The sequence below is a fragment of the Canis aureus genome, chromosome 4 (assembly GCF_053574225.1).
Source record: "Canis aureus isolate CA01 chromosome 4, VMU_Caureus_v.1.0, whole genome shotgun sequence".
NCBI classification, from domain to species: Eukaryota; Metazoa; Chordata; class Mammalia; order Carnivora; family Canidae; genus Canis; species Canis aureus.
Window position 1 is genome coordinate 5,218,694 of NC_135614.1, and position 27,235 is coordinate 5,245,928.

The 27,235-nt window shown below is 42.3% G+C and overlaps 1 protein-coding gene across 2 annotated transcripts in view; it reads right to left on the reverse strand.

Moving 5' to 3' along the window:
• GPR137B (G protein-coupled receptor 137B) overlaps nucleotides 1–27,235 on the reverse strand; it is a 51,479-nt gene continuing 24,244 nt past the window's right edge. Inside the window, exons 3-7 of one of the 2 annotated variants that reach the window (XM_077894409.1) lie at nucleotides 26,282–26,504; nucleotides 24,080–24,229; nucleotides 21,925–22,053; nucleotides 8,214–8,338; nucleotides 1–6,556 (exon numbers count right to left, since the gene is read on the reverse strand). In XM_077894409.1, the coding sequence (XP_077750535.1) occupies nucleotides 6,445–6,556; nucleotides 8,214–8,338; nucleotides 21,925–22,053; nucleotides 24,080–24,229; nucleotides 26,282–26,504 (739 nt within the window). In that variant the 3' untranslated portion in view covers nucleotides 1–6,444. Of the gene's footprint in view, nucleotides 6,557–8,213; nucleotides 8,339–10,839; nucleotides 10,915–21,924; nucleotides 22,054–24,079; nucleotides 24,230–26,281; nucleotides 26,505–27,235 lie in introns of those variants that run through there. The other variant, XR_013377524.1, reaches the window with a different exon arrangement.

Here is a 27,235-nt window from a genome sequence, read left to right on the forward strand (position 1 = left end):
TAAGGCTTTTAAAATCTTTATTTTTCAAATGCTAATACATTCACATGGTTCAAAAAACCAAAAAAACATGGAAGACTACACAGTGGAATGTCTTCTTCTGGTCCTCAGCCCAACTGCCCATACTGTACGTCCCACCCCTCACCCCAATAACCTCTGGTTTGGGGTTTCTTCTGTTTCCATCCATACATATTTTAGGCATATACAAACAAATACAAATGTAAAGTCTTAACTGTTCCTCTCATTTTTTTTCCCCAAAGAGTGGCATCTTATACATACCATGTACTTTTATTCACTTTCTTTTTGTTGGTACTCTTCCCACATCCCTAGATAGCTTACTCGTTAAAGTTTTTTTTTTTCAATAACTGCTTGGTATCCCATTATATATTCATACAATTGTTTAACCAATCCCCTACTAATGGGCATTTGGATGGTTTCCAAACCTTGTGTATATCCTGTCATTTCACACATACATAAATATGTTCTTGTAGAATAAATTCCCCTAAATGGAATTTTGGAGTTACAGACCGTGTATATTTATAATTTTGAAAAATAGAGTATTTCCCTCCATCAAGGCAGTTACCCAGTTCACATATCCATCTGCAACTTAAGACACTGCATGCTCACCCACAACCTTACCTGCGTGGATGTGGGTATGATGTTTGCCATTCTGATAGGTACAAAATTACAGATTAATGTGTTTTAGTTTCTATTTTTCATACTTCAACTGAGGTTGACTCCTTTTAACATGTTTAAGATCCACTTGTGTTCCTCACATTCATACCTGTTGCCCACTTTTCTACTGCATTGTTGACCTTGTTTATAGGAGTACCTGGTTACATATTACTCCTTTTTGGTGGGCTCTAAATTTCTTTTTAAGTTGGTGTCTTTTGACTTGGCTTATGGTGGTTTTTGCCTTGTGATTTTTTTTTTTTTTAATTTCTGTTTCTCAGTGGTTTCTGGGCTTGAGTCATAGTTTAAACACCTTCTTTACACAGCAGTTATTCACCTATTGTTTCTTTTGGAGGTTTTTTAGATCTAAGTTTTGATCCCTTTGGAGTGTGTCCCAGTGTAGGATGTAAGTTACAGATCCAGCCTCATTTCTTCCTAGGTGATCATCCAGTTATTCCAATACCATTGACTGAACAGTTGTATCATGTCCTCCCTAGTCTGAGATGCTTCATTTATTATATCTCGCATCGCACACAGAATTAGCTCCGTATCTGGGTTCTCTTTCTGTTTCATTGGTCTGTTTACTCAGCCACCAGGACCACAGCTATTTTAATTACTCAGGGTCTGTGTTTAAATATCTGGTGTGTTGGCTCCCTCTTCTCCCCAACTGCCACCCTTTTAAAAAAGTTTTATTTAGCTGTGCTTATTTATTTCATATGAGCTTTAGAAAAAAAAATTCACTAACATATAGATTATGCTGGAACTCTGCTCAATTCAGTGTTTTCTCAAGAGTTGCGCACTTTTAACCACTTTCATGCGTCCCTATTCTTTTAATTTTATACTTTAGCTGATAAAGATCTACTTTTTACTGTTCATTATTTCAGTATTCTATCTGCCAGTGCCCAAACAGGTGAGGGCAAAGAGTGGGCATGTAGTGCCTGCATAGACGGAGACAGAATTTCATGTCAGTGAGAACCCAATCTGTCTCAAATCATTCCTGGAGGTTGTCTTTATGTAAAATCCTTATTTCCTTTTTAAAATTACATTATGAATTAATTCCCTTACCCAAAAGTTAGATATGTGAGAAAACAGGGATAGGCCCTTATACTGGTCAAATCCATATGCCGTGGATAAAAATGCAAGTGAGAGAAGTTACCTTTGAAAAAGAAAGACCATCTACCACAAGAACAGGATTTGACCATTTACTGTTGTTTGTGCTGGGAACATAGCAGTGAACAAAACACAGCTGTTCCTGCCATCATGTAACTTATGAATTCTGTAACCTAACTAGGCTATATCTGGTTTATACTGAGAATTCACCCAGAGAAAGAATACGTTCATTGAAGAGGAATAGCTAACATAGAAACCTGTCTGGTGGAGAGGATGCCCTCAATGTGAATGAATCTTAGTGTCTGCTTGACAGTGCCATCAAGTTGTCACAAAATAAAATCATCCAGCTAATACCCCTGGGTCAGAGTCTGTGTCTGAGTCAGGCAGCAGTCTGATACATTATCTCACTTTCCATATAGATTTCCTTAACAATATACATCCAAATAGGTGTTCTCCCCTCAGATAGGTTTTTAAGTCTGCAAACCTAAGCTCTGGGCTAGTGAATTCAGTAAGGGGACAGCCAAGGATTCTCAGCAACACAAACTGAATGGCCCTGGTAAGCCCTTTTATATCTCCATGCCTTCAAGGAGCTCCAGGACTTGGGACTGCAAAGGGACTGGAGGGAAACAGGTTCAGAGAAAGTGGGGGATTTAGGGCTCGTACAGGCTAGAGAGAATGAGGTCATAAATCCAGCTAGAGGGAGGAGGCATCTGATCTCCTGTTCTGTCCACACTGAAGTTCAGAGGCAGAAAATAGGTTCTGGAGATAGAGTCTACTATTCTGAGCAGTAGGGCAACCACACCGCAAAAGGGAAGTCCCTTTTGGAGGCTACAATGGAATTAATCTTGGCAAGGTATAACCAGTTTCTGGGAAAACAGAATCGGTTTCAGTTCCAGGTCAGGGAATAGATGAAAGAAATCCATCTTTAGAGGAACCAGGCAGAAACCATTAGGAGCTGCTGAGTCCCTGGATTTGGATCTGAGGACTCTAACCCCCTACCTGCTGACCTGGGCAGAAAGAACTCCACACTGACAGAACCCACCTTCGATTCCCAGGCCCAGATTGCTGCATGACAGGTACAGGGAATTTGCACAGATAGCTAGGTTGGAGGCACAGGGACATCTTTCACATGCTTCCAGGTATTTGGGCCCATTGGTGCAAGAGGTTTTCCACATATCCCTACTAAGGGCCTTGAGTAGGGTTAATGGAATGGTTTACAGACTGGACACTCAGACCACCAAACACCCAGTCGTTCATTGTCTAGCATGTAACAGGCATGCAGTAGACAGTGAATTCCATTCCCTCCATTCCTTTTTAAGTGTTTCCTCACTTTGACCACTTTATAGTTTTTGATGAGAATTCTACTTTTTAGCCTGATCCTTTCCAGCAGCTCCTCTGGACCATGAGAAGTCTTAAATGGTTATGCACAGTTAGAATTTTTTTTTTAAATAAAATTCTCCCCTGGGGCCAAAAATGGGAAAGATGTCTTTTTTTTTTTTTTTGGAAAGATGTCTTTGATCAGACCTACACTTGTCTAGATTTTATTATCTAGCATTCTGAAGTGAAAACAAGATTATTTTTTTAAACAAAGTTTCTTTAGTTGGAAATCTTTTTAAAAACTTCAAATATTTAGGCCCATTTAATTCTAAGTGTACCTTTGTTAAAGAAATAAAAAGATAATTTTAGAAAAATTAAAATAGACTAGTAACATCTATGTAAATATATAAACCTTTTTCTCTTAAGTACTTTTCATGCTCTGGGATTTACTAATGCCTATTCCTTTCCTCCTGATAGGAATTAAGTGTTCAAGGCCAACAAAGAGCAGTTCTATTGGATTTTGGTAAAAGAGGATATTTGGGGATACACCAGCAAGTGTGCTTGATCTACATAGCTAGACATGGTAACCAGCAGAGTTTTAACAACATGCCTGGTACATCCGAGAAAAAATCGGCATAACTCAATGTAACTGATGTGCATATTGTAAGAGTCAAAAAACTACTTACAGTCCACAGCTCCATGTGTGACATACTCTTGATGTTGTAATATTGGCTCAACCAAGTGAGTTAATTGGAGAAAGAAAAAAAAAGAGCCAGTGAAAAAATATCTACACAAACCAGTTGGCATTTTTAGACAATAACCTGCAGATTTCCAGTAGGTGCACAGAAACAGCCATGTGCAGCCTTTAGTGTTGAATTAGACTTCATACAAAATTTTTAGTGACATTGCCTTTTGCCCCTACATTTTTAACTTTCAAATGACCAGGGTTTTAATTTCATCATGTTGCCTTAAAACAGAAGGGCATCTCTGTATTTGACAATGGGTAATCCCATCCCCATTCTTTGCCTTCTCTGAGTCTTTACTATTCCACCTGAGGAGGAGCTTTGGTAGTGACCTCGTTCACAACACAATATAATTAGGAACCTAAAGAAATCTTAATTTCTCTTTGCGTACCTATCATATCTATAATATTTCACAGGGTATACATGGTCATTTACTATGAGATAAAGATAGTTTGCTACAATCCTATTTATATTATGGATGTGTTTATAATATTTGTGCTTTAGCACTACTTTTTTTAAAAAGGGAAGGGAAAAATAGGCTCTTATAACATTTTTATTCTTTCCAATAAAAAAATAGTTCAAATAGTAGCAGCTTTATTATAAAAATAGATTATGGCTTTTATCACTTAATGCTGGATATTTCCATTTTCCTACCAGTAATAACAGAATAATAATGTGTTGATACAGCAGGAGTATAATACTTGGATGATTTTAGTGATTTTTTTAAATTACTGTATTTTTTAAAATATACCTGCCCTTGGATATCCTAATTAAAGTACTTTCTGAAAGCACGATTTAAAGTTTTAAGCATATGCTGGGACTCCCTTTAAATTCTCCTAAGTATTAGTAACAAAGTATGACAAGTAGGATGTTCCTAAAGCTATTTAGAATAATAACAACTTATAATATTTTAAGGCAACCCAAATAATCAGTGCAAATTTTGCTTCAGTCTAGAATTTTCCCTGACAGTAACTATTTTCAATAATATGTGACTGCAATTCTTCCAAATGCTGAAAGGCAAGAACACTATTATGTGGGATTATGCAGGATAAAGGCGTTCTATACAAATGAGAATCCCAATCACAAGGCATTTAAACCTTGAGATGGCAATTTTAATTACCATCAAGAGAAGTAGACTTGATCTCTGTGAAATCAACGCCCAGAGATAAATCCTTTCGGAAGACCAAAATAGGAAATAAGAGACATTTGAAATGGCTTTCCCCATGAAGGCAGAACTTGTTAACCCTACTTTTTCTTCATCTGCTCCTCCTCATCCTGTCTCGAGAGATGACATTTCCTAGGCAGAGTGGATACTGTCTCTCTGGTGACAGTAAATCCTCTAGAGCCTTCCCTCTGCTTTAAGGAAAATAAGAGCATTTAACCTCCCCAAGGGAGCCTTGCACCACAGTTTCCTATTGCAGGCAGTTTTACCTGTATACATCTTGGAGGTTTTAGAATCATACCCGCGGCTGGAGAACTAGTATTTCATTTCAGCAGAAGACGACTTACAAGCCATTGTCTGCAACATGCCCTCTTACACGACTGAGCTCCAGGAATCCTGCTATAGTACACTGAGATGCTACTCTCATTTTTTAGCCACTGCTTCTAATAGCCTGCTTTTCAGAGCAATTTAAAAATACAGGACATTATTTTAAATAGGGTGGGAAATTACAGGAAAACTATTTGGATGCCATACAGTCTTCTGGATCAAGGGCATTTATTATTTATCCCCTTTGACAACCTCTCCTTTGTTCCTTGAATGTACTGAATGTCAGTGATTGGGAAAGGTGCAGTCTTGCAAAAATACTGAGGTAACGGATATGGGAGTTCACTGGGCTGAAAACTGCAGAGTTTCTGAAGATAGTAGAGGTGGTTTAGTGGTGTCAATTTTATCCATGTTTTTAACGTATCCACTTATCACTGAAGTGTATACGTTAGTGCCCTGCTGAAAGAAGTACCACTGTTTTGGCAAAATTCTGGAGATTCTTTGAGGGAACAACTGTCTGGACCTAACTCGAAGGAAGGAATCAATGACCTTGTATGTAGTCTGTTGATACTCTGCTTTTAACAGAGTTGTAGCTTTTAACACTGGAGTTGTAACTGACTTTCTAGACGTCAACTATGTTTAGAGTCTACCAGGCATGAAACTCAGTATCTGTACGATCTGAAGAGGTAAGGATCTGGAGAATACTTTAGCCCAAAAGCCTTAAACAACCATCAGACCGTGTACTGTATGCTTTTAAAGTGAATTATGCATAAAAGTCTGTGCAAACTACAAACATATTGCAATAACATTCTCAAAAAAATGCTAGTATATATTCTAGTGTTAAGTTATATAAAATATATCTTTATAAAAGTTCAGAATTTTTTTAAAGTTTAAATTATACCCACTGAAATAGGCAGCCAGGCTCACTTTTTTAGTACTAAAATAAGGTTTTATCAATCTGAATTATTGCTTAGTCCTATGGAGCCATTAGAAACCTGTAACAAATAAACATCAAGTCCTATTTCTTAAGGAAAAGTGCCTTAAAAATTCAGCTGTCATTAAGTTAGTCTCTTTGAAGCTCTTCACTTGAGGAATCTTCCATAAAACTGTTTCCCGATGCTACCCGTGGCTTGGTTTGTCAGGATCCAAAGCTGAGTCTGGTGGGAGAGTTCCCACTTGTGCCAGGAAGCTGTTCGTTTGCTGTCCCCAATCATAGTAGTCTGGGGCAAAGCTTAAAAAGAAGAAAGAAAAGATGTTTTGGTGACTTAAAAACATTATACTTCAAGATGTTTTGGTGACTTAAAAACATTATACTTCCTGTTGATGACATGTCTATTCCAGATGGACAGAAGAACTGGGATTCTGTAGGAACCATAGACAAACTCAATCTTTAAAGTAGCTTCCTGAATCCCATGCAGTGGCTACAAGTTCACCCACAAAATTCTACTGAACTTGGGGCACCGGGGCGGCTCAGTCCATTAAGCATCTGATTTTTTATTTTGGCTTAGGTCATGATCTCAGGGTTGTGAGATCAAGCCCTGCATTGGGCTCTGTGCTGGGTGTGGAGCCTGCTTGAGATTTTCTCTCTCCCTCTCTCTCTCTGCCCCTCCTCCCCCACTCCGCTTGCTCGCTCCAAAAACAAAACCCAAGTAAACTCCATAGAGCCCAGAAGCACTAGAACCATAAACCAATCACTATGTGTAACAAAATATTTTGCCAACACATTGTACCTGATACCTCTGCACAAATAACTTCTGTGCACCAACTTTATCATCTGTAGAATACCAGCAATAATCAGTAACTGCCTTGTTGGGCTTCTGTGAGTTTGTACCTATAATGTACTTAGAACAGTATCTTAATGTACAGTAAGCACTCAGCAGGGTCCATCTGATTATTCTCTTCCTCTCTAGTAGAAAAGGGGTGGTCTTCCACATGGAGTGAGGACTCCCAGCTCTATGTTGCCTTTGGCCACTGAGGGGCTATGGCTGCTCCTGCAGGCTATGGAGGGACATGCTTGCTGAAAGGGCAGCTCAGTGGGGTAACTAGATAAAAGCAGTTTTAGGGATGAGGGAGGGCTAGAACAACTTTTGACCTAAGTCCCACTGGATCGCTTCCAGATTTCTAGCTTTTCACATCTGCTGGCTTGTTCCATGGACTGCTGCATTTTCTTCTCCCCAAGCACCATCTCTTGTTCTATCTGGTTCTCTGCTCTCTAGTCCACTGAGAAAGCAATATATCGTCCCAGCTTCTCCTCGGTCCTCCTGTCCCTACAACAAGGGCTCTCTTCGGAGCTCTTTTAAAGTTTTCCAAGGACATTTTCATAATAAAAAAGTAGAAAAGCCAGCCTATCTTCTCTTTTATCACTCAATCCTGGGGGTGGAGGATAGTTTATATTAAAATGTTAATGATCTCCTTTCAAGGTACAAAAGATTGCAAAAAATAAGCTTCCAAGAAACACAACTTGAAGCCTCCCTTTCACAAGGTCTCACACCTGAGTGAGACCACAAGCCCAGGGCAGAGAGACTCAGGAAGCACTAGGGCAGTCCTTTTGCTTCTCTCACCCCTGCTGTCCTTGAAGCCCCAGACTCACAGGCAGAAAGAGAGGATGCGCCATGGAGGGTGGCTAAAGCATTACAGGCTGAAAAAGGGGAAGGGAACCCCAGTGGCTACCACCCCTGTTGTCTGCCACAGAGGTAAGGATGCTTAATTCTGGTCTCTGCTCTGGTTGCGGAGTCTCATACTCGGGGGTTTCTCTGTTTCCGATTTGCCTCACACTCCCTCTGACTCCAGGGTTGTCATGTAGGCATCTTCTCTTCGATTGAATTGATTTCACTGGTGTAATCCTCAGCCTACTAACCATGCCTCTCTACAATGAACTAGGGTCTTACCTTCCCTGAAGTCCCTGAGGGGCAATGTTCCAGGCAAGGTCATCATCACTATCATATCTTCGTGGGTTGTCAAAGAAATAAGATCTGGGGCTGAATCCATGGCTGGGGACAATTCCAGGGTTGGTCTAGAAAGACAATTGTTCAGTATACTTTGAGATACACTGTGCTTTCCTCTAGACAAAGATAAACATGATGCTGTATTCATCTGAATTGAGGATGTACCTGTTCAGCTACAATGTTCATTTTAGTTGCTTTTATTTTTAAGAAGTGTTAACTTTTTCTTTCCTCAGTGTGGACAAAATCTTTCAGAGTTCTGCTTGCAGCAGTGAATGATCATTGTTTTAATCCCTTACTGAAACACTAGGCAATGCCCAAATGAACCAAATTAGATAGTCCCAAATTAGATAAACTATATAATAATGTGGATATTTACAAATTAAAATAATGAAATGATCATGATAATGATGAAATAATTTTGAGAGGATCTGTATCGTTTCCATATCCTGCTTCTATAATCATTTTGTCCTGTTTCTGTCCCCAAGCTGAGTTCACCTTTCAAAACATTTCAAATAACTGGTTTCAAGGAGGCAGAAGATCAGAACTTTATTATATGGCAAACCAAAGCTGGCATAAAATCCAGAATTTATTTGACATCTTGTACATATCATTAGTTGTCTATTTTAAAGTTAAACAAGAGTATGAAACAAGGTTGCTTGCTATATGGTGGGCATGTATATGTAAATTTCTCCTTTTCTAAGACTAAACTAGCCAAATATAGGAAACAAAACCTAGACGAGGTGAGATGCCTTAAAATTTATTATTTGTAGCAGTTCAAGAATGTCTATACAAAAGAATAAAGTTGGATCCTAACCTCACACACCTACAAAAAGTTACTCAAAATGTATCAGAGACCTAAATGTAAGAGTAAAATCTGTGAAATTTGTAGAAGAACAATACAGGGACAGATTGTGACCCAGGATTTGCAAAGCATTCTCAAATATGATACCAAAAGCATGAGCAACAAAAGAAAACATAAAATTCATCAAAATTAAAAACTTTGAAAGATACTATCAAGAAAGTGAAAAAGCAGCCAAAATATGGGAGAAAATATTTGCAAAAATCACTTATCTGACAGCGGACTCAGATCTAAAACATATAAAGAATTCTTTAAAAAATGACTCAATTAAAAAATAGGCAAAATATCTAGACACACATTTATCCAAGGAACAGATACAAGTCACCAATAAGCACATGAAAAGATGCTGGACATCATTAGTGATTGGGGCAAAAGGCACACTGAGGTACCATTTCACACCCATCCAGGATCTCTAGAGTCAAACATCAATAACAAGTGCTGGGGAAGATGTGGAGGAGCCAGATAGAACCCTCCTGCTCTACTAGGACTAGCCAGTGTAAGATGGCATACCCACTGTGAAAATTCCAACAGTCTGGCAGATTGCTTTTTAAAGTACAACCTTGACTTCCAGGAAGATGGCAGAGGAGGAGGACCCAAAGCTCACCTCATCAGACTGATACAACTGGATAACACACCAGTGTAAATAGCAGAAAACTTCCCAAAGACTGGTGGAACAAACTCCACAACTAAACGTAGAGAAGAGGACACATCAGTGAGGGTAGGAAGAGGGAGATGTGGTTGGGAGCTAAATTGCTGTGGCCATCTGCAGCTGGGAAGGAACCATGGATACAGAGAGGGGAGATACACACCCCTCACACCTGGGAGCCTGCAGGGAATGAATCACCAAAACATGTGGCTCTAAAAACTAGAGGGGCCAAATTTCCTGAGATCTTACAACCAGCTAGAACTTAAAGCCTGGAACTTTAAAAATCAGCAGGCTCAGTTCCAGGAGAGGCTGAAGGGAGAGCCCAACAAACAGCCTGCAGAGATGCAGCCTGGAAGGACAGTGTGAAAGGTGCCTGGACCATATGAAAGGGAGAGTGATTTACTAATCTCAGAGCCTATACCAGAGGGACAAATTGCACTGGAAGACTCCTCCAGGAACAAAGGAGCTGGCAGGCACCACTTCCCCATCCGGTCCCCCAGCATAACCAGGACGGTGCCAGCAAGTCATTATATAACTTGCTTACATCGCCCCCTGCCCCCTGTGGCCAGGCCTCTCTCAGTCCTGGTGCTGCAGGGCACCTCCCCAGAAAGCCTTTGCAAACCCAACCTAGGGTGGGGTGTCCCTACTATGTGTTTTGCAGGGCCTCAGTCCTGGTGGCAGCAGTGAGCCACCCTGTGTGGAGGATGCTCGCACCATGTTAAAACTGCATGCCCTGCCTGCACATTGCAGAGGGACTCTGGCCAGCCCAGTCTCCTAAAGGCTGTGTGTCACATGTGGAACAGGGCTGGCATGCATAACCTCCAGGCACCACACATCCCCCTCACACACTTTGTGGGGCAGTGCCCGCTGGCCTGGGTCTTGGCAGCAGAGGAACAACCCCAGTGCTCTGTAAAAGGACCAATGCCACCTTGTGCAAAGTGCACACCCCAACTCCTACTTTCAGAAGCAGGAGAGGTAGCTGACTTTCCCCACAGCATTCGCAGTACATTCATTCAAATCACCTGAGGTGCTTCTTATTTTAAATATGGCTTCCCGGAACCTACCCTGGAGGTTCTGATCTGGATCTAGAACATGGCCTCGGAATCAGTACTGACACTCACTCAGGACCCTTGGGACTCCTGTGTGGATGGCAGAGAGTCACGTTAGAATGCAGTTACATCTGGGCTGTAGTGCTGCCTAGTGTAGAGACTTATTTCTACGGACTGAATTACGGACACAAATGGTAAAGAACTCCTCATCTAAGTGTGATCATAGTTTCTATCTCAGAGGCTGAGTGTAAAGATTAAAGAACAGAATATATTTAAAGTGTTTAAATATAACAGTAGAGGACAGGAGAGCCCCGTCCCGGAGGAGCAGGAGCTGCACCGACCTTCCCGGGCGGAAAGGGGCTCGCGGGGAGGTGGAGCAGGACCCAGGAGGGCGGGGATGCCCTCGGGCTCCCGGGGACAGTAACAGCAACTGCGCTCCCAGGAGAGTGCGCCGAGCTCCCTAAGGGCTGCAGCGCGCACGGCGGGACCCGGAGCAGCTCGGGGGGGCTCGGGGGCGGCTCCGCGGAGGGGGCTGCGCGGCCCCGGGAGCAGCTCGGCCGGGCTCGGGCAGAGGAAGAGGCTCCGTGCAGAGGGGGCTGCGCGGTTCCAGGAGCAGCTCGGGGGGGCTCGGGCAGCGGCTCCGCGGAGGGGGTTGCGCGGCCCGGGAGCGCGAATCCAACAGCGCAGGCCCCGGAGCACAGGGCGCCGGGACACAGCCCAGGATCCCGCCTCCCCCGGGACAGGCAGAGGCCGGGAGGGCCCAGGACAGCAAGGACGCTCCTGCCCCAGCTGAGCAGATCAGCGGCCCCGCCCGGAGCCTCCAGGCCCTGCAGACGGAGAGCTCCGGAGTTCCTGCCGGAGCTGAATCCAGGTTTCCAGAGCTGCCCCGCCACTGGGGCTGTTCCTCCTGCGGCCTCACGGGGTAAACAACCCCCACTGAGCCCTGCACCAGGCAGGGGCACAGCAGCTCCCCCAACTGCTAACACCTGAAAATCAGCACAACAGGCCCCTCCCCCAGAACACCAGCTACACGGACAACTTCCAGGAGAAGCCACGGGACTTAAAGAACACAGAATCAGAAGATACTCCCCTGTGGTTCTTTTTTTTTTTTTTTTTGCTTTTTTGTTTTTTTGTTTTGTTTTGCTTTTTGATTTGTTTCCTCCCCCACCCCCCTTTTTTTTCTCCTTTCTTTTTCTTTCTCTTTTTCTTCTTTTTTTTTTCTTTCGTTTTTTTTTCTCTTCCCTTTTTGTTCTCTTTCTCTTTTCTTTCCTTCTTTCTCTCCTCTCTTTTTCTCTTTTTCCCAATACAACTTGCTTTTGGCCACTCTGCACTGAGCAAAATGACTAGAAGGAAAACCTCACCTCAAAAGAAAGAATCAGAAACAGTCCTCTCTCCCACAGAGTTACAAAATCTGGATTACAATTCAATGTCAGAAAGCCAATTCAGAAGCACTATTATACAGCTACTGGTGGCTCTAGAAAAAAGTATAAAGGACTCAAGAGACTTCATGACTGCAGAATTTAGAGCTAATCAGGCAGAAATTAAAAACCAATTGAATGAGATGCAATCCAAACTAGAAGTCCTAACGACGAGGGTTAACGAGGTGGAAGAACGAGTGAGTGACCTAGAAGACAAGTTGACAGCAAAGAGGGAAACTGAGGAAAAAAGAGACAAACAATTAAAAGACCATGAAGATAGATTAAGGGAAATAAACGACAGCCTGAGGAAGAAAAACCTACGTTTAATTGGGGTTCCCGAGGGCGCCGAAAGGGACAGAGGGCCAGAATATGTATTTGAACAAATTCTAGCTGAAAACTTTCCTAATCTGGGAAGGGAAACAGGCATTCAGATCCAGGAAATAGAGAGATCCCCCCCTAAAATCAATAAAAACCGTTCAACACCTCGACATTTAATTGTGAAGCTTGCAAATTCCAAAGATAAAGAGAAGATCCTTAAAGCAGCAAGAGACAAGAAATCCCTGACTTTTATGGGGAGGAGTATTAGGGTAACAGCAGACCTCTCCACAGAGACCTGGCAGGCCAGAAAGGGCTGGCAGGATATATTCAGGGTCCTAAATGAGAAGAACATGCAACCAAGAATACTTTATCCAGCAAGGCTCTCATTCAAAATGGAAGGAGAGATAAAGAGCTTCCAAGACAGGCAGCAACTAAAAGAATATGTGACCTCCAAACCAGCTCTGCAAGAAATTTTAAGGGGGCCTCTTAAAATTCCCCTTTAAGAAGAAGTTCAGTGGAACAGTCCACAAAAACAAAGACTGAATAGATATCATGATGACACTAAACTCATATCTCTCAATAGTAACTCTGAATGTGAACGGGCTTAATGACCCCATCAAAAGGCGCAGGGTTTCAGACTGGATAAAAAAGCAGGACCCATCTATTAGCTGTCTACAAGAGACTCATTTTAGACAGAAGGACACCTACAGCCTGAAAATAAAAGGTTGGAGAACCATTTACCATTGGAATGGTCCTCAAAAGAAAGCAGGGGTAGCCATCCTTATATCAGATAAACTAAAATTTACCCCAAAGACTGTAGTGAGAGATGAAGAGGGACACTATATCATACTTAAAGGATCTATTCAACAAGAGGACTTAACAATCCTCAATATATATGCTCCGAATGTGGGAGCTGCCAAATATATAAATCAATTATTAACCAAAGTGAAGAAATACTTAGATAATAATACACTTATACTTGGTGACTTCAATCTAGCTCTTTCTATACTCGATAGGTCTTCTAAGCACAACATCTCCAAAGAAACGAGAACTTTAAATGATACACTGGACCAGATGGATTTCACAGATATCTACAGAACTTTACATCCAAACTCAACTGAATACACATTCTTCTCAAGCGCACATGGAACTTTCTCCAGAATAGACCACATATTGGGACACAAATCGGGTCTGAACCGATACCAAAAGATTGGGATTGTCCCCTGCATATTCTTGGACCATAATGCCTTGAAATTAGAACTAAATCACAACAAGAAGTTTGGAAGGACCTCAAACACGTGGAGGTTAAGGACCATCCTGCTAAAAGATAAAAGGGTCAACCAGGAAATTAAGGAAGAATTAAAAAGATTCATGGAAACTAATGAGAATGAAGATACAACCGTTCAAAATCTTTGGGATGCAGCAAAAGCAGTCCTAAGGGGGAAATACATCGCAATACAAGCATCCATTCAAAAACTGGAAAGAACTCAAATACAAAAGCTAACCTTACACATAAAGGAGCTAGAGAAAAAACAGCAAATAGATCCTACACCCAAGAGAAGAAGGGAGTTAATAAAGATTCGAGCAGAACTCAACGAAATCGAGACCAGAAGAACTGTGGAACAGATCAACAGAACCAGGAGTTGGTTCTTTGAAAGAATTAATAAGATAGATAAACCATTAGCCAGCCTTATTAAAAAGAAGAGAGAGAAGACTCAAATTAATAAAATCATGAATGAGAAAGGAGAGATCACTACCAACACCAAGGAAATACAAACGATTTTAAAAACATATTATGAACAGCTATACGCCAATAAATTAGGCAATCTAGAAGAAATGGACGCATTCCTGGAAAGCCACAAACTACCAAAACTGGAACAGGAAGAAATAGAAAACCTGAACAGGCCAATAACCAGGGAGGAAATTGAAGCAGTCATCAAAAACCTCCCAAGACACAAGAGTCCAGGGCCAGATGGCTTCCCAGGGGAATTTTATCAAACGTTTAAAGAAGAAATCATACCTATTCTCCTAAAGCTGTTTGGAAAGATAGAAAGAGATGGAGTACTTCCAAATTCGTTCTATGAAGCCAGCATCACCTTAATTCCAAAGCCAGACAAAGACCCCACCAAAAAGGAGAATTACAGACCAATATCCCTGATGAACATGGATGCAAAAATTCTCAACAAGATACTGGCCAATAGGATCCAACAGTACATTAAGAAAATTATTCACCATGACCAAGTAGGATTTATCCCTGGGACACAAGGCTGGTTCAACACCCGTAAAACAATCAGTGTGATTCATCATATCAGCAAGAGAAAAACCAAGAACCATATGATCCTCTCATTGGATGCAGAGAAAGCATTTGACAAAATACAGCATCCATTCCTGATCAAAATTCTTCAGAGTGTAGGGATAGAGGGAACATTCCTCGACATCTTAAAAGCCATCTATGAAAAGCCCACAGCAAATATCATTCTCAATGGGGAAGCACTGGGAGCCTTTCCCCTAAGATCAGGAACAAGACAGGGATGTCCACTCTCACCACTGCTGTTCAACATAGTACTGGAAGTCCTAGCCTCAGCAATCAGACAACAAAAAGACATTAAAGGCATTCAAATTGGCAAAGAAGAAGTCAAACTCTCCCTCTTCGCCGATGACATGATACTCTACATACAAAACCCAAAAGTCTCCACCCCAAGATTGCTAGAACTCATACAGCAATTCGGTAGCGTGGCAGGATACAAAATCAATGCCCAGAAGTCAGTGGCATTTCTATACACTAACAATGAGACTGAAGAAAGAGAAATTAAGGAGTCAATCCCATTTACAATTGCACCCAAAAGCATAAGATACCTAGGAATAAACCTAACCAAAGATGTAAAGGATCTATACCCTCAAAACTATAGAACACTTCTGAAAGAAATTGAGGAAGACACAAAGAGATGGAAAAATATTCCATGCTCATGGATTGGCAGAATTAATATTGTGAAAATGTCAATGTTACCCAGGGCAATATACACGTTTAATGCAATCCCTATCAAAATACCATGGACTTTCTTCAGAGAGTTAGAACAAATTATTTTAAGATTTGTGTGGAATCAGAAAAGACCCCGAATAGCCAGGGGAATTTTAAAAAAGAAAACCATATCTGGGGGCATCATAATGCCAGATTTCAGGTTGTACTACAAAGCTGTGGTCATCAAGACAGTGTGGTACTGGCACAAAAACAGACACATAGATCAGTGGAACAGAATAGAGAATCCAGAAGTGGACCCTGAACTTTATGGGCAACTAATATTCGATAAAGGAGGAAAGACTATCCATTGGAAGAAAGACAGTCTCTTCAATAAATGGTGCTGGGAAAATTGGACATCCACATGCAGAAGAATGAAACTAGACCACTCTCTTTCACCATACACCAAGACAAACTCAAAATGGATGAAAGATCTAAATGTGAGACAAGATTCCATCAAAATCCTAGAGAAGAACACAGGCAACACCCTTTTTGAACTCGGCCATAGTAACTTCTTGCAAGATACATCCACGAAGGCAAAAGAAACAAAAGCAAAAATGAACTATTGGGACTTCATCAAGATAAGAAGCTTTTACACAGCAAAGGATACAGTCAACAAAACTCAAAGACAACCTACAGAATGGGAGAAGATATTTGCAAATGACATATCAGATAAAGGGCTAGTTTCCAAGATCTATAAAGAACTTATTAAACTCAACACCAAAGAAACAAACAATCCAATCATGAAATGGGCAAAAGACATGAACAGAAATCTCACAGAGGAAGACATAGACATGGCCAACATGCATATGAGAAAATGCTCTGCATCACTTGCCATCAGGGAAATACAAATCAAAACTACAATGAGATACCACCTCACACCAGTGAGAATGGGGAAAATTAACAAGGCAGGAAACAACAAATGTTGGAGAGGATGCGGAGAAAAGGGAACCCTCTTACACTGTTGGTGGGAATGTGAACTGGTACAGCCACTCTGGAAAACTGTGTGGAGGTTCCTCAAACAGTTAAAAATAGATCTGCCCTACGACCCAGCAATTGCACTGTTGGGGATTTACCCCAAAGATACAAATGCAATGAAACGCCGGGACACCTGCACCCCGATGTTTATAGCAGCAATGGCCACGATAGCCAAACTGTGGAAGGAGCCTCGGTGTCCATCGAAAGATGAATGGATAAAGAAGATGTGGTTTATGTATACAATGGAATATTACTCAGCTATTAGAAATGACAAATACCCACCATTTGCTTCAACGTGGATGGAACTGGAGGGTATTATGCTGAGTGAAGTAAGTCAGTCGGAGAAGGACAAACATTATATGTTCTCATTCATTTGGGGAATATAAATAATAGTGAAAGGGAATATAAGGGAAGGGAGAAGAAATGTGTGGGAAATATCAGAAAGGGAGACAGAACGTAAAGACTGCTAACTCTGGGAAACGAACTAGGGGTGGTAGAAGGGGAGGAGGGCGGGGGGTGGGAGTGAATGGGTGACGGGCACTGGGTGTTATTCTGTATGTTAGTAAATTGAACACCAATAAAAAATAAATTAAAAAAAAAAAGAAAATAAATAATTTCACAAAATAAATAAATAAATAAATAAATATAACAGTAAAAGCAGTTTAAAGCAGTGCCTACCTCATATAAGCACTATACAACACTTGGCTAATTTTACCAAATTCTGAACATACAGATGGCATTAAATCTGCTAGTCTTGCCTATGGCTAATTTACGAACACTAGTGCTTCACCAAGCCAAACCTGACACCCACATTACCTGCTAACGAGAGCTCCTTCATGAGTAGAAAAAATGTTTTTCTATTTAGTATTATACGTCCTTCATACTGAAGTCACTTCCTCGTAGCATATTAGGAGAAAATATTGTTCAGGGCATAAAGAATCATTTTAATTCACTACTATGCTACCATAGATGAGTGCCTATCATCAGTGTGGCCCCTGAGATCTTTTCAGGAATCTGAAAGGTCACAATTATTTTCATAATTAGTGTTTTAAGATGTTATTTGCCTTTTCCATGGTCTTGATGGTGGCACTCATGGTGCAAAAGCCTTGGTAAAAACGCTACTGAAAAAACACCACTGATCTAGCCTGTATCAAAGCAGTGACAAACTGCACGATCAGTTAAAAACAGTTTCATGTAAGATGGTCTTTGACAGGGGCACCTGGGTGGTGCAGTCAGTTATGCATCTGATTCTTGGTTTTGGCTCAGGTCCTGATCTCAGGGTCATGAGATCAAGCCCTGGGTTGGGCATCATGCTCAGTGCAGAGTCTGCTTGAGATTCTCTTTCTCCCTCTACTCTAGCTCACCACCTACTTGTGCTCTCTCTCTCAAAAATAAATCTTTTTAAAAATTTTATGAAGCAGTATGTTATTAGTTTTATTAAATCTCAATCCTTGAGCCTATCTTTTTAATATGTGACAAAATGGAAAGTATGCTTCTGGCACGTGAGCTGCAAGATAGCTCTTTCCAAGAAAAGACCCTGTACAGCTACTTGAGTAGCTACCTTTTTTCATGCAACTTCACAACTCAGACAAACCATGCTTTTTCAGACATGAGTGTTTGGCAGACATTGTTTTGAAAGTAAATGAAGTGGGCTGATAATTAAAAAACAAAACAAACAAACAAACAAAAAACAAGTGGATGGTATTTATCAGTGATCAAATTTGAGCTTTTAAGCAAACTTGTGTTCCCCACCATGAGCTTGATGGCATCCCAATACTTAAAATATTTTCCTGAAATGATCAGTGGTGATATTTAATGAGTCAATTTTAATATCTGGAAGATCTGAGTTATCTCAGTAAACCAATATCTTTCCAAGTGACCAAAGCATGATATAAAAAACCATGCATGGGTAAAAGATCCATTCAAAGTCCAAGATTAATGGATGTTAGTGTATAACACAATCTGTAAAGTTTATTGGTATGGTTTTAGATTCCAGTGTAGCTAACTTTTAAGAAACCACAACTTGTTCACTTTTGATGCATATCAAAGAAAAATATCCACAATTATGTTAAAAGCTATTAAATTACTCCACTTTACTACAACTACGTATCTCTAAGGTGGATTTTCTTTACATGCTCAACCAAAACAATGTGTCATAACAGACTGAATGCAGAAGCAGATAGAATCCAGCTGTCTTCTGTTAAATCAGACATTTAAAAAATCAAAAAGTTTTAAAACCATGCTACTCTTCCATTTTGTTTTAGAAAATACTCTTTTTCAGAAAAAACTTTTATGGTAACATGTAATGGGTTTATTAGATATAGTGAATTAATGTTTTTTAAAAATGTCACACACACAGCCCTCTCCAAACAAGAGCTTTTGGGGGTCCTCAATAATTTATCAGTGTAGCCCCAAAGAGCCAAAACAATCTTGATAAAGAAGAACAAAGCTGAAGGCATCATGCTCCCTGATTTCAAGCTCTATTACAAAGCTACAGTAATCCAAACAGTATGTTATTGACATAAAAAAAAGACATGCAGATCAACAGAGCAGAACAGAGCCCAGAAAGAAACTCACACTTACATGGTCACGTACTTTATGACAAAGCAGCCACAAATACATAATGGGGGAAAGAACAGTCTTTTCAATAAATGGTGTTGAGAAAACTGGACAGCCACATAGAAAAGAATGAAATTGGACCACACACAAAAATTAACTACAAATGGGTTAAATACTTGAATGTAAGAACTGAAACCATAAAACTCCTGAGAGCAAACACAGGTGGGAAGCCCCCTGATGTCAGTCCTGGCAATGATAATTTGGATTGAACACCAAAAATAAAGGCAACAAAAACAAAAATAAGCAGAACTACATCAAATGAAAAAGCTTCCACACAGCAAAAGAAACCATAAACAAAACGAAAAGGCAACCAACTAAATAGGAGATGTTAGAAATCATACATCTGATAAGGGGTCAATATCCAAAACATATGAATATATAATTCAACAGCAAAAAAAACAATCCAATTAAAAAAATAGGCAAAGGACTTGAAAGACATTTTCCCAAAGACCTACAGATGGCCAACAGGTACCTGAAAAGATGCTCATCATCACTCATCATCAGGGAAATGCAAATCAAAACTATAATGAGCTACCACCTCACACCTATCAGAATAGCTAGACTCAACTTGTGTGGAATCTAAAAGCAAACAGAAAAGCCTCCAACATGGATACAGAGGAGATGTGTGGTTGCCTGAGGTGGAGGATGGGGGGTGGGCAAAATGGGTGGAAGGGGTCAAAGGGTGTGGAATCTGAAAATAACAAAACAAACAAAACAAATAAGCAGACCCTTAAATTCAGGGAACTGATGGTGGCCAGAGAAGAGGTGGGTGCGCGGATGGGAAAAATAGGTGAAGGGGATTAAGAGGTATGAGCCTCTAAAATGAGTAAGTCCTGAGGATGTCATGTACAGCATGGTGGCATGGTGACTATGGTTAATAACAGTGTACTGCATATTTGAGAGTAGTTAGGAGAGTGGAAAGTTCTCATCATGAGAAAAAAAAATATGGTAACTGTGTAGTGATGGATGTCAGCTGGACTTATTAGGATCATTTTGCAGTATACACAGATATCAAATCACTATGTTATACACCTGACACTAATAAGTCAATTACAGCTCGGTTAAAAAAAATTAACCAATGTAAAGTGTCCTGAGACCAAAAAGGTTAAGAACCACGGCTCTAGATCATACTCTACACCGCAGATGTATTCAAGCACAATAACCGAGTAATCCATCTGCACGGAGTGTGTCAGGGATGCCATGTTTCCCCAGATAATGAGATCCAAGAGTACACATTAGACATTATTCTGTACTCATTTAGTAAAATAGTACTTTCAACACTATTGCATTAGCCTTTCTCTGGTTAAATTCGGAAATCTCTCTCCCTCAGACTGCCTTGGGTCCGAAGGCCCTGAAACTCAAGCTGATGAAAAGGTACAGTGGAGCCTGGGGAAAGCCCCCTAGAGCCCAGGGCTCACTATACCACAGTCAAGCAAGGTACCCAGAAAACTCCAGGGAAGGAAGGAAAACCAGGCAACTGGACTCATGGCCTAGAATCCACTGCCTACCTGTCCCGTTTCTTAGCCAGCACACCAGAAGTGTTTAGGATCTGACTTTACAGACGCCACCAGCCGTTCCCAAAGTAAGCAAAGGTCAGATGAAATGCAGTCCCACGGTCCTGCAGCTAAAAATAATGGAAGGGGAGGAAACAGATCTCGAGGTCTAGAAAATGCTGCCCACCACCTTCTCTGCAAGGGCTCCAGTCAGGCTGTGCTGCTCCACCTGCCCCAGGCCAGGCTCGGTTTTTTGTTTTTTGTTTTTTTCCCCCCGTTTCTGGCTCATCAGTGACTATCCAGAAATGATTAAGAAAAAACAAACAAACAAACAAGGTAGGGGCACCTGGGTGGCTCAGTTGGTTAAATGGCCAACTCTTGCTTTCAGCTCAGGTCATGATCTCAGGGTCATGAGTTCGAGCCCCGAGTTCAGCTCCACACTCAGTGAGGAATCTGTCTGAGATTCTCTCTCCTTCTGCCTCTCCCTGCTGCTAGCATTCTCTCTCTCAAATAAATAAATCTTTTTTTTTTTAAAGGAAAGAAAAAGAAACAGGATAAAACACAACAGGTTAGTTATTGTATCTGTGCTTTCTTTACCACCCACCCACACTCGCTCACATTGGCCAAAAACCATTCACTACACTACTTTTGCTGTGGGTTTCCTAGATCAGTGACTCAAAATTCTACCACTTGTTAGTGTAGCTGGAATAATTTAGGGAGCAAAAGCTCCCAGGAGTTTCCTCATACTCATAGGTTGTATATTTTCTGTCCTGTTCTTATAAAGACATTTATACAAACCTGGCTGAGCAGAAACAGGACTGACCCAGGGGAGCAGGAGTAGCATCCCTCAACGATGTTTTCATTTCTACATCACCAAGTTCCCAACTCACCGTCCAGCATCACATGGGGGTGAACAACTCAAGCACCATTTTCTATTTCCCTTTGCTAAAATAAAAGCTCATATATTTAGTTCACCTCAAGCCAAACCTCAGATACTGGTAAGACTGCTGTTGCATTAGGAAAAATAATTAATCACTATCTCCAAGCTTGAGATGCAAATTTCATTTCTTCTGTAAAAGCTGAAAAACACATTTCCCTCAAAAAGAATTAAGGGAAAAGACCATCTCAAACAGACCAGGGAACACATCACAGCAGGATGGAAGGGGCACGCTACTGAAACCTAAGAACAAAACCCACTTGCATGTTTCATGATTAGAAGCAGGTGATATTTTCCACAAATATAAGACAGTTTACTTACAAGGTCCTTTGCAGGGGTCCTAACTCGGAAGAAGTAAACGACCAAGGTGGTAGGTAAGAGCTCCCACACAAATAGGACCACGCCAAACACCACATAGCCAGCATCGCCCAGCTCATTCTTCAGATCCGCCTGTCGAGAAGCGAGGGAAGGGCATGGAGTCACCACACAGGGGGTGGAGGAAAGAAGCTGGATTTGCTCCGTCCTAACATGAACAGAGACTAATTCTAATACAGTATAATTCGTTTCCCCTACAACATGCATGTTGAAACCAGGTGGTACTAGTGGTCAGGACCTCCGGTTGAGAGTTAGCCCAAACACACAGCAAAGATAATTATCTTTAAAACAGTCAAAGACAGAAACTGCCCACCTCTGATGTTTTATGACTTTACCCTCCAAAATCTTCCTTATATCCAAGTTAAACCTCTTGAATTTAAATTGATTTTCTTCCTTTCAGACAAACGAATAAGGAGATGCTAGGTCACCCCCTCCAAATTTTTGAGAGCAGCATTTAACTGTGACCTTCTGTCTCACCTTTGGGATAAACATATCAATTTTAAACTTCTCTTCATATTAACCATATCCTGTTCTTTACCCGTTAGAGCTTATTACAGGCTAGCTTGTCTGGAAAAGGTCCAGGATGTGTGTCTGGACCAGTGAGATGGCCAAATGGGCCCCCCCATAGTCTGTCCACCCTGCTGCAGGACAGGGTGGGCGAGTGAGGAGCGTGCACAGTTGCATCTGGGCAACTCTCCCACAAAGGCCAGCATTTCCAACCAAGTACACCAAATCCAAGCCATCAAGGGCCCATCACCTAAACCGAATCCTACTGCATCGTGTTTGAAGTACAGTAGCCAAAGCTGACCAGGCTGCCATAGGAAGCTGTCTCTCCAGCCCTGCACATCGTGTTCCATCTCTAACTCATCTCAGTAGTACACTACTCTTCCTTCTACATAATAACATGCCCCTCATGACTATCTGTTAGGTTTGGTCCTAGATTATTTTGGTTGTAATAACAGATCTAGATCCTCATAAATAAGTACTCCCCTAAAGACAATAGAATTTTTAAAACTGTTCTATTTTAAGTTTGTTATCATTATAAGCCCTCAACTGAAAAAAAAACCTGAAATCCTTATTTTGTTAAAACTTAATCTCTACTGTGTAATGGGTGTGGAGTTTCAGTTTGGGAAGATGAACAGGTTCTGGAACAGTGGTGATGGTTGCCCATTGAGGGGAACATGCTGAACACCAGTGAATTGTATACCCGAAAGTAGTTACGACAGTAAGTTTTAGGAATATTTTACTACAATTAAATCCTTTTGTGTCTTATGAATAAGTCTCTATTGTTTATAAATTTTTATATCTTTGCTTTTCTCAAAATAAGCCACACCTTCAAGCAATGTATCGCCCCAATTTTTCCCATCCTGTACATGTGGGATCGGTCTGGGTGGTGGTGGTTGGCTTAATCCTTCCTAATTCTGATAATTTCCTCTTCTGAATTTCACCTTAACCTCATATGTTTATTGGCATCATTTAATGTCTTCTTCTGGAGTCTTAACCTGGTCCAGGGTTTGAGCACTGTTGGGATTTTAGAAGTGCATTTGTATATAACTGAACACGTCACTACCTTTGTTCATTGCTTTATAATTTATAATTCATGAATTTCTAGAATATTTTAAATGGGAGAGAATATTATAGGGAGACCTCGGGTAAAATGAACTTTTACCAACACCTTCAAATTCCAAGTCATTTCTGTCTAGATTTCCTCAAATGCTGTTGATTTACATGCTCCATTAAAAAAAAGTCATAATTTCACATATTTTCTGAAACCTATGATCTATTTTACCTTGGCAAACTTCACCCTTTAATAAAACCATCTTACATTTATATGGAAGTACTTAAAAGCCCCAGAAATTAGAAATATGTGTGTGTGTGTGCCTGTGTGCATGTGTGCACACATATGGGCTAGTTTTCTCAGAAGACGTGAGCTGGCACCAGGTAGGTAGTACGATCACATTTTACAGATGAGGATGCAGGTACCACACAGGTCATCCAGCAATTTAGCAGCAGAAGCAAGGAGCTTATACCTCTCTGCCACATGGGATCCTGTGAAGCAAAGAGTCGCCATTCAGGTGACACCTCACTGGCACCCACTGACCTGATCTGATACATTGTACCAGTCATAATCGAAGGAATGGACATTCTTGCTCTGAGAAAATGACAGGATGAACAGGTTGTAGCAGGCTCGGGAGGTATAAAGCAGGATGACGGTCACACCAATGGCAGTCACTTGACACACAGAGGAGCCCTGGAAAAGACAGAGCCATGAGGGTTGCACCCATTCCAGGCCCAAGACACCAGCCTCCTCCCAGAACCCAGCCTGTGTTCAGACCTAGTAAACCCTTCGATCTCAGAGGCACACGCTGCAGTGTCCACTGGCCTCTGCCAATACCTTCTACCCTCAGACGTGAAACCCACAGCCCCTTCTAAAATTTCAAATTTTCCTCAATAGATGCTTCAAAATCTGGGAGTTGATTTGGAGATGCTTTAAAATATGGGTCATTGGCCTAAAGCCTAGGTTTCTAAGAATGAGGAAGTCAGATGGCTTATGCTGTTCAATTTCCAAGATGACCTCCTGACTTATGAGCCCACTGCCCAGTCCTCGGCCCAGGGACAACCCATCTCAACAGGATGGTGGCTGGGAGAGCGATGTCCCACTGATGGCGGCTCTGGCTGGGGGGCGTGGGTGGAGGTGGGGAGGAGTTCTTCCTCAAATTCCAGAAAATTCTAGGCTGGAAACACTGGAATCCCAGTATCACTCCAGACTTGGAATTACACGGAAATTGGTGATCTGTCCCCCAATTGATGAAGCTAACAATTTACAGTCAGTTAAAGGGCCCCTACCTACAAATATGCTGGTAATGTAACCAAAAAATGGAAACTGATTTTTGAGATTTGCATTCGGAAGTCACTAATTAAGATATTTCATTTTGCTAGTAGAAGTTTATTAGCTTGTTTGCCACAGGGGTGATCTAAATGGTAATTTGACAATCTGGAATGTAACCCTTCCTATATAAAAACCACAATTCTGTTTGTGAAAGCCTTGGCTAGCCCTTACGCGGGAGACAATATAAACAACAAAGTCGAGGCAAAATCAAGTCTCACATCTGTCCAGACTGATGCCTGAGAAAACTGCCCCTGCTGTACCCAAGTCTCCGGGGACCCTGCCAGAGGTCAGCCAGATCCCAGAGGCCTGCAGAGGGCTCTGTGTTCCTGAAGTCAGAGGCCCAGATTTTAGCCAACTGGTCAGTCCTGAAGACATGATATTGTGGGAGACAGAGCAGCCTCAGTGTCTTCAGATGAAGACTGATGACAGCCAGGTGGGCGGCACGGCAAAGAAGGCAGGCCCAGGCGAGGGGGTCTGCCGCAGGACCCAGTCCCCGTAGGCTGGAAGCCGCGGAGCTACAGGACCGGCGCAATCCCTGCACCCGTGAGAGCCCCGAGGTCCCCAGAGGTGAAGGGCCAGGGGCAGGTCCGCTCCCAGCCTCCACATGTCACCACGCTCCTCAGGGAAGGGAGACTGGGATCAGGCTGAGCAGAGGCACCTGGGCACCACAGCCCCAGGGCGCGTCCCTGCCCCGCTCCAGAACCCTGGGGAGAGGAGGGAGAAAGCGCAGATTCCAGGGCGTGCAGCACGGCAGCAAGCCACGCTTCCCCTCCATCACGTCTGCCTCTGTCTCTGGCCGATCAGCACAAGAGGGACCTGGTCCCCGACTCCCAGGGGCAGTGTCCACACTGGAGCGTGTGCTACCATGGGCGCGTCAGTCAGTGTCGGGGTGAGCCTGGGGCCAGACCACTGAGTCCCACACCTGGCTCCCCGTCAACAGGCCGCGCAGGGCAACCAGGGCAAGCGGCTGAGCCCTGCCTCGGTCTCCCGGGCTGTGAAGTGGGGCTGATACCTATTCCCAGAGACCTGTGAGGACTCCGTCAGCTTATGCGTGTAGAACGCCAATCTCATAAAAGTGCCTGGAACACAGGGGACACTAGGTGTGTGATTCTACTAATGTCATCAGCACAAGCAATCCCCAGACTCCTTTGAAACGTTGGTTAAACAGTGTATCTATAACCCAGAGATTTGCATCTCTGCCAGTAATTCTGCACACTCCAGTACGCTCCGAGTCACCTCGAATGGAACTGCTCTCGCATACCAAGTTCAACGAGCTCGCAGCTCTGCGTTCGGACAACCACAGGATGGCTAATCATTGGTGGGAGGTCGGGTGTGAAAGGTATTTGCTGAGCTCTGCTGGCCACCAGGGAACGACTTTTAGAGTAGTGAAGGGATCTCGACCCCATTTCCTACCTTTGACTCCAAGTAAATGTTGGCTAAGGACATCTTGGAGATTTTGTAGAGGCAGATGGAGAGAGAGACGGCACACAGCACAAAGAGTGTGTCATTAATGGCCACACGCACGGAGACAATGGCCTTCCTCTCCCAATTTCCTGTCTTCACCAGCACTGCACAGGTTAAATTCACCAACAGGAAAACGAGGCTGATGAAGAGTGAGGCCAGGTAGAGGGGTAACCTGGAAAGGACCAGAGGGAAATGTCAGGCACTGTGCCCTATCTGCCGGCTGCGTGTTCTGGATCAATCTAGAAGCAAAATGCGGTCTTTTTTGTTTAAGTGCCAAAGTTAACAAACACCTAAGAGGCCAGATTTGGGAGGCAGCTGGTCCTGGATTCAAATCACAGACCGGCTACACGAGGTGTCCTGAGGAAGGCACCCTCTGAGCCTCGCTGTTCCTGTGTCTGGGAGGTTTGTGCAGATCGGTCACAGCACCTGCCCAAGGCTGGACGGATGCATTTTCTACGTGTAGGTTCTTGGAGCCACAATTTCCTCAGTGCCTGGTGTGAGGTCCACAGCGAGACTTCTCAAATTTGCTAAAACCAAAGTCGGCAGCTTCCCACTTCTCTTCAGGACCGTCCGTATGTTCGCTTCCTTCAATAAAAATGCAAATAGGGAACAGACTCGCTTGGCTCAGAAACAGACTGGGTCTAAGTTGAGTGTGTGAATCCAGAAGATGAAAACTCGCAATGGAAAGCAGTTCTGAAGCCACAGAGTGTCTTCAAAAGCTGTAACAGACCAGGACACAGAATCCCGGATGACAGTCCCGACTCTGGACATCGTGCCACTGACAGGACCCATGGAGGGGGGCAGAGGGAGAGGAATGGGAGGGGGCGCAGAGAGAGAAGGAGAACGTGTAAGTGAAGGGTGAGGAAGCCTAGAAGTCAACACCCACCACGGGGCACCCATGAC